The sequence below is a fragment of the Lithobates pipiens genome, unplaced genomic scaffold (genome assembly GCF_037356315.1).
Source record: "Lithobates pipiens isolate NorthernLeopardFrog02 unplaced genomic scaffold, aLitPip1_a1.2 Scaffold_23, whole genome shotgun sequence".
NCBI classification, from domain to species: Eukaryota; Metazoa; Chordata; class Amphibia; order Anura; family Ranidae; genus Lithobates; species Lithobates pipiens.
Window position 1 is genome coordinate 322889111 of NW_027507785.1, and position 8341 is coordinate 322897451.

The window sequence follows — 8341 nt, forward strand, 5'->3', positions numbered from 1 at the left end:
TAATGTCTAAACTGCAACAAAAGTGAGTACACCCCTAAGTGAAAATGTCCAAATTGGGCCCAAAGTGTCAATATTTGTGTGGCCACCATTATTTTCCAGCACTGCCTTAACCCTCTCGGGCATGGAGTTCACCAGAGCTTCACAGGTTGTCACTGGAGTCCTCTTCCCCTCCTCCATGATGACATCACAGAGCTGGTGGATGTTAGAGATCTTGCGCTCCTCCACCTTCCGTTTGAGGATGTCCCACAGATGCTCAATAGGGTTTAGGTCTGGAGACATGGTTGGCCAGTCCATCACCTTTACCCTCAGCTTCTTTAGCAAGGCAGTGGTCATCTTGGAGGTGTGTTTGGGGTGGTTATCATGTTGGAATACTGCCCTGCGGCCCAGTCTCTGAAGGGAGGGGGTCATGCTCTGCTTCAGTATGTCACAGTACATGTTGGCATTCATGGTTCCCTCAATGATCTGTAGCCCCCCAGTGCCGGCAGCACTCAGGCAGCCTCAGACCATGACACTCCCACCACCATGCTTGACTGTAGGCAAGACATACTTGTCTTTGTTCTCCTCACCTGGTTGCCGCCACACACACACTTCAAAACATCTGAACCAAATAAGTTTATCTTGTTCTCATCAGACCACAGGACATGGTTCCAGTAATCCATGTCCTTAGTTTGCTTGTCTTCAGCAAGCTGTTTGCAGACTTTCTTGTCCATCATCTTTAAAATGGGACAACAGCTTTGCAGACCAATTTGATGCAGTGTGCAGCGTATGGTCTGAGCACTGACAGGTCGTATGGTCTGAGCAATGCTGGCAATAATCATACGTCCATTTCTCAAAGACCAGTTCTGGATATGATGCTGAGTGCGTGCACTCAACTTTTTTGGTGGACCATGGTGAGGTCTGTTCTGAGTGGAACTTGTCATGTTATACCACTGTATGGTCTTGGCCACAGTGCTGCAGCTCAGTTTCAGGGTCTTGGCAATCCTCTTATAGCCTAGGCCATCTTTATGTAGATCAACAATTAATTTTTTTTCAGATCCTCAGAGAGTTCTTTGCCATGAGGTGCCATGTTGAACTTCCAGTGACTAGTATGAGAGAGTGAGAGCGACAGAGCCGGTACTACCACTAGGCAAACTAGGCAGCCGCCTAAGGCACCCGGTCACTGGTGTTTCTAGTCTCTTCTCTCTGCAGCAAGCAACTAAAGCTCAGAATCAGCAGGCAGCCGCCACTCCATTTGCACATAGTGTCAGAGCCACATCGGCGGTGGAGGACTGTGTCTGTCTGTGTCCCGACTCTCGAATGAATGGAAGCAAGTAAATATTCATTGATGGGTGCTGGTGAGGCTGCATTTGATGAGCACTGGTGAGGCTGCATAGGGGGGTAGTGCAGTGGGGCAGATGTGAAAGGAGGTGGATTGGTGGGACAGATGAGCAGGGGGTTACAGAGGTGGGGCAAAAGAGCAGGGGGTTACGGAGGTGGGGCAAAAGAGCAGGGGGTTACGGAGGTGGGGCAGGAGAGCAGGGGGTTACGGAGGCGGGGCGGGAGAGCAGGGGGTTACGGAGGCGGGGCGGGAGAGCAGGGGGTTACGGAGGCGGGGCGGGAGAGCAGGGGGTTACGGAGGCGGGGCGGGAGAGCAGGGGGTTACGGAGGCGAGGCGGGAGAGCAGGGGGTTACGGAGGCGAGGCGGGAGAGCAGGGGGTTACGGAGGCGGGGCAGAAGAGCAGGGGGTTACGGAGGCGGGGCAGGAGAGCAGGGGGTTACGGAGGCGGGGCAGGAGAGCAGGGGGTTACGGAGGCGGGGCAGGAGAGCAGGGGGTTACGGAGGCGGGGCAGGAGAGCAGGGGGTTACGGGGGCGGGGCAGATGTGAGCAGGGGGTTACGGGGGCGGGGCAGATGTGAGCAGGGGGTTACGGGGCGGGGCAGATGTGAGCAGGGGGTTACGGGGGCGGGGCAGATGTGAGCAGGGGGTTACGGGGGCGGGGCAGATGTGAGCAGGGGGTTACGGGGGCGGGGCAGATGTGAGCAGGGGGTTACGGGGGCGGGGCAGATGTGAGCAGGGGGTTACAGAGGCGGGGCAGAAGAGCAAGAGGTACATTTGGTTGGAGGGATGAGAATGGGGTTTGGCAGTGGGACAGAAAAGCAGGGGGGTACAGTGGTGGGACAGATGAGAAAGGAGCTACGTTGGTGGAACACATGAGCAGGGGGTTACAGTGGTGGGGCAGAAGAGCAGGAGGTGCGTGGCAGGTGAGAAGATGGTTCAGCAGTGAGCCAGAAGAGTATGAGGGTACGGTGGCGGGGCAGATGTGCAGAGGCAGATGTGCAGGGGATTACGGTGGCGGGACAGATGTGCAGGGGGTACAGTGAGGCATGGAGTTGCAAGAATTGGGGCTGATCTGAGACGTGAGAGTGCAGGATGTTACTTTCTCACTTACTAAAGTTGTTTACAGCATTTAGTTTATAAAAAATCCTTTTGCGATTGAGAGTGTGAAGTTTACATATTTAGTTATAAAATCGGCACACTTCATTTCTTTGAAAACATTTTTGGCACACTGTGCTCAAAAAGTTGCCTAACCTGCACTAAACTATGCCTACATAGCAGCAGATGCATCCACTGCTGTGTCAGAGAGCAAGTCCCGGCTGTAAAGTTGGCAGCTGGGAATTGCTGAGCAAGTCGGCAAGGTAAGGTGGGGACTCTAAAGCCTCGTACACACGATCGGATTTTCCAACAGGAATTGTGTGATGACAGCCTGTTGGCGGAAAATCAGACAGTTTTGTACGCTCCATCGGACAATTGTCAGATTTTCTGCGGACAAATGTTGGATGGCAGGCTTTAAAATTTTCCACGAACAACGATCTGTTGTCGGATTTTCCGATCCTATGTACATAAGTCCGTCGGACAAAAGTCCAAAGTACAAAGGCATGCTTGGAATCAATGCTCACTAAACATGACATTAGCAGAAGATGCCCAAAGGGTGGCGCTAAAGAGCTGAAAAGCCACGTACGCTCGTGTTTGTTGGCCGACAATTGTGTGGCGGTTTGTATGCAAGACAAGTTTTTGGGCAACGCCCTTCGGACAAAAGTCCGAGGCTTTATCTGCGGGAAAATCCGATCGTGTCTACGAGGCTTAAATCCTCATTATTTATTGAACTTTGTAATCATACCTGAGGACATTGTAGTATAAATATGCTTTTCCACTGAATAATGATCTATAAATGATATAATAAGGAGACTAACGGCTGTGCTTCTCTTTCAGTTGGATACGTGCGGATTGAACATCTAAACTTTCAGTAAGTAGACAAATGATTCCATGTATCTCTTTTCTAGTTGGAGGTAATGATGTTTTTCCATTCTCCCTTCTGAAAGTTGCATTTTTTTATTTTTTTGTATGAAAATCCTAATCCTGACAATAATATTTCCCATATCCCTGTACATTGTGTATGCTGAGATGCCCATCGAATCGTTTTTTTAAACTATGGACACTCCCCACTGACACCACCGATTGTGGAAGGGAGTTCCACATCCTTACCACTCTAACAGTAAAGAACACTCTACACAGTTTAAGGTTAAACCACTTCTCTTCCAATTTCATTGAGTCATGTGTCTTTTTATTTATTTTTTTAAGCTCCCCGTGTCTGAATAGTTTCTTCCCTATGCTAGAATCACCATTAAGGTATTTGTATATCGCATTCGCTATCATATCTCCTCTTGGGCATTTCCTCTAGTTATATACCCTACCCGTGGGATCCCTGTGGAAGGAGAAAATCGCTGCTGGAGTCATTGCTACTACACTGCTACTACACCACTACATCATTCTAATACACCACTACTAGTTGGGTAGCAATATTGCTTCTACACTGCTACTACACTGCCATACCTCATGAATTCTTGGAATGGTAACAAGGGATACCTATTAGCAAAAGTATGTAGGCATAGGACACACCCCTGCCACGCCCCCTTAAGGGTATGAGCCATTTCAACCCCCATGTTGAGGGCATGTGGTCTGGTATGGTTGAGAAGGGGGGGGCACGCGCTCACTGGTCTGTCCCCACCCTTCAATTTATTTTTATTCAATTATTTTTTTATTCAATTTATTTTTTTATTCAATTATTTTTTTTATTCAATTATTTTTTTTATTCAATTTATTTTTTATTCAATTTATTTTTTATTCAATTTATTTTTTATTCAATTTATTTTTATTCAATTTATTTTTTATTCAATTATTTTTTTTATTCAATTTATTTTTTATTCAATTTTTAATTTTATTCAATTTTTCTTATTCACAATTTTTTTTATTACATTTTTTTTTCTTTTATTATACTATACAAATATAAAACCTTTCATATAATTTCAAAAACATAAATACAAACCATTCAAAAACAAAAGAATGGATCTCTTCTAGAATAAATCATCCTTAAAATGTTGAGTTCTTAGAAAAAGAACTGCCAGGCTGCATACCCTGATAAGGGTCTGGCACAGATTTTGGGGGGTTCCCTTTAAAAAGGCTGCATACTAGGGATGAGCCGAACACCCCCCCGGTTCGGTTCGCACCAGAACTTTCGAACTGACCCCAAATTCGAACGAACTTTAGAACCCCATTGAAGTCTATGGGACTCGAACGTTCGAAATGAAAAGTGCTAATTTTAACGGCTAATATGCAAGATACTGTCCTAAAAAGGGTTTGGGGACCTGGCTCCTGCCCCAGGGGACATGGGTCAATGCCTAAAATGTTTTTAAAAATGGCCGTTTTGGCGGGAGCACTGATTTTAATGACGATTAAAGTGGAAAAAAAAGGGAAATATTCCTTTAAATATGGTGCCTGTGGGGTGTCTGTAGGATGCCTGTGAAGTGCCACGTGTTTCCCGTGTTTAGAACAGTCCCTGCACAAAATGACATTAAACGGAAATCACACCATTTAAAACTGCTTGCGGTTTTAATGTTATATCTGGTTCCTGCAATATGGTTGAAAATCATTGAGAAAAATGGCATGGGTAGCCCTCCCTGCCCATTACCAGCCTATTTGGGTCTTGTACGCATATTAAGGGGAACCCCGTACCCATATTAAAAAAAGGAAATGCGTGTGGCCCCCAGGCCCTATATACTCAGAACAGCAGTATACAGGCGGTGCAAACAAGACAGGGACTGTGTAGGTTTGTTGTGTTAAGTTGAATCTGTTTGTAATTTTCAACTGGTACATTTTTAAAGTGTAGCTCCAGTCAAAAAAACTATTTTTAAGCTTTTTGGAAAACATAGGGAAGGGTTATCACCCCTGTATAATTTGTTTTGTCGTCCATCTTTTTTCATCTCACTTGCTGTTGTCTCCTTCCGTTTGCAAGTAGGAGATGTTTGTAAATTGGATGTTTGAAAGTAGGGGCCTGCCCTATATGCTCTGCAGAAATGGCGGAACAAGGTGTTGGTTTTGCCACAACATTGTAAGCCCTCAAAGTGACTCTTGGTGGGCGCTGGAGCGCCCTGCTGTGAACGATTATATCAAGAATTGTAATTACATGCCATTGTTGAACAGTGGTAGAAAAATTGACCTTTGGTGGTTGTGGTGCTGGTGCCACAACACTATAAGTCCTCACCGTTACTCTGGGTGGGCACAGGAACGGGCCCTGCTGTGAAATATTATATCAAGAATTGTAATTACATGCCCCTGTTAAACAGGGGCTGAAAAATTGGGCCTTAGGCACTGGTGCTGGTGCCACGACACTGCAACCTCTCCCATATACTCTAGTTGTGGTGCAGGAATGAGCCCTGCTGCAAAGCATTGCATCAAAAATTGTAATTAAACGCCCCTGTTAAACAGGGGCAGAAAAATTGGGCTGCTGGCACTGCTGCTGGTGCCACGACACTGCAACCTCTCCCATATACTCTAGTTGTGGTGCAGGAATGAGCCCTGCTGCAAAGCATTGCATCAAAAATTGTAATTAAACGCCCCTGTTAAACAGGGGCAGAAAAACTGGGCCTTAGGCACTGGTGCTGGTGCCACCACACTGCAACCTCTGCCATATACTCTAGTTTTATTGCAGGAATTAGCCCTGCTGCAAAGCATTGCATCAAAAATTGTACTTAAACGCCCCTGTTAAACAGGGGCAGAAATATTGGGCTGATGGCATCAACCAGAACCAGAAATGTTCTTCCAACATATCAGCGGAGGAGGAAGAGGATAGACAATCAACATAACAGGACAGTCACTCAGCATCAGCATAGGCAGTCTTGAAGGGATGTGATATTTCAAAAAAAATTATTCGGTTACATCAGCTTCAGGTGCTTGGTAGCTGTGGGTGATCCAAGACTGATTCATCTTGATGAAGGTCAGTCGATCAACTGATTCGGTGGACAGGCGCACCCTGTGATCGGTAACAAAGCCACCAGCAGCACTGAAGGTGCGTTCCGAAAGAACGCTGGATGCAGGACAGGCCAGTAGCTCAATTGCATACTGTGCAAGCTCTGGCCAGTGATCCATTCTCAAGACCCAGTAAGCCAGAGGATTTTCGGTGGGAAAGGTGTCCAAGTCTGACCTTGCCCCTAGGTATTCCTGCACCATGTAAATCAGACGCTGGCGATGGTTGCTGGAACCGATCATACCTTGGGGCTGCGGACTAAAAAATTGTCTGAAAGCATCAGTCAAACGGCCACCTTCTCCACCGCTCCTTCTGACCGATGCCTCAGCAACACGTTGTCCAGGACCAGGAGTTTGTAACCTCCCGGTCTCTGGGAAAGCGTTGCACAGACCTTTCTGCAAGGCCTCCCGGAGATGTCTCATCCTCTGCTCCCTCTGCGATGGCAAGATAAGGTCGGCAACCTTACCCTTGTACCGTGGATCAAGGAGAGTGGCCAGCCAGTAATGGTCCGTCTCCTTGATCCGAAGAATACGAGGATCCTTCCGCAGGCTTTGCAGGATCAGGGAGGCCATGCAACGTAGGTTAGCTGAGGCATTCGGTCCGGAGTCCTCTGGGTCACTAAGGACAACATGATCCGCAGCTACCTCCTCCCAGCCACGTACAAGTCCACGTGTTTCTTGGGACTGTAAATCATCCCTACAAGACTGCTGCTGCTGATGCTGAGTGCCAGCCTCCACCTCCATGCTGACACAATCATCCTCCTCCTCCTCCTCCTCTTCCTCCTCCTCACCCTCTTCCTGTGTGATGGGTGGCACAGCAGGAACACTGTCTGGATAAAGGGGGCCTTGAGAGGCAAGGAAGTCCTCCTCTTCCTGCCTCTGTTCTGCCTCAAGTGCCCTGTCCATTATTCCACGCAGCGTATGCTCCAAGAGGTGGACAAGAGGTACAGTGTCACTGATGCATGCACTGTCACTGCTCACCATCCTTGTGGCCTCCTCAAACGGTGACAGGACAGTGCATGCATCCCTGATCATGCCCCACTGGCGTGGTGAGAAAAAACCGAGCTCCCCTGACCCTGTCCTGGTGCCGTAGTCGCACAGGTACTCATTGATGGCCCTCTGCTGCGTGTGCAGCCGCTGCAGCATGGCCAATGTTGAGTTCCATCTGGTGGGCATGTCACATATAAGGCGGTTCTTGGGCAGGTTCAACTCCTTTTGAAGCTCAGCCAGCCGAGCACAGGCATTAAATGATCGGCGGAAATGCACACAGACTTTCCTGGCCTGCTTCAGGACATCCTGTAAGCCGGGGTACCTGCCCAAGAATCGCTGCACCACCAGGTTAAGGACGTGAGCTACACAGGGCACATGGGTCAGTTGTCCCTGTCGGAGGGCGGAGAGGAGGTTGGTGCCATTGTCGCAAACCACCATTCCTGGCTTAAGCTGGCGTGGCGTCAACCACCTCTCGGCCTGCCCCTGCAGAGCTGACAAAACATCCGCCCCAGTGTGGCTCCTGTCCCCCAAACAAACCAGCGCAAGCACGGCATGGCATCGTTTTGCCTGCCTACTTGCGTAGCCCCTGGAACGCCTACGGAGCACCGCTGGTTCTGAGGACAGAGCACTGGAAGAGGCCATGGAGGAAGAAGAAGAGGAGGGGGTGGAGGAGAAAGGTGTGTCACAACCAATAGTAGCATTTTGGAGGCGTGGTGGCGGAACAACCTCCAACACTACTGCACCTTGTCCTGCATCCTTCCCAGCTGCCAGAAGAGTGACCCAATGGGCCGTGAAAGACAGGTAACGTCCCTGTCCATGCCTGCTGGACCATGAGTCAGCGGTAATATGCACCTTACCGCTGACCGCCCTGTCCAGCGAGGCAAGGACATTGCCTTCCACATGCCGGTAGAGAGCCGGAATCGCCTTCCATGAGAAAAAGTGGCGTTTGGGGACCTGCCACTGAGGAACCGCACATTGTACAAACTCACGGAAGGGGGCCGAGTCTACCAAC

The 8341-nt window shown here is 48.7% G+C and overlaps 1 protein-coding gene across 3 annotated transcripts in view; it reads left to right on the forward strand.

Annotated features, from left to right (window-relative positions):
* FYB2 (FYN binding protein 2) overlaps positions 1-8341 on the forward strand; it is a 108675-nt gene that overhangs the window by 87647 nt on the left and 12687 nt on the right. For all 3 annotated transcript variants that reach the window (XM_077450639.1, XM_077450641.1, XM_077450640.1), the window contains exon 22: positions 3250-3283. In XM_077450639.1, coding sequence (XP_077306765.1) covers positions 3250-3283 — 34 coding nt within the window. The remainder of the gene's footprint in view (positions 1-3249; positions 3284-8341) is intronic.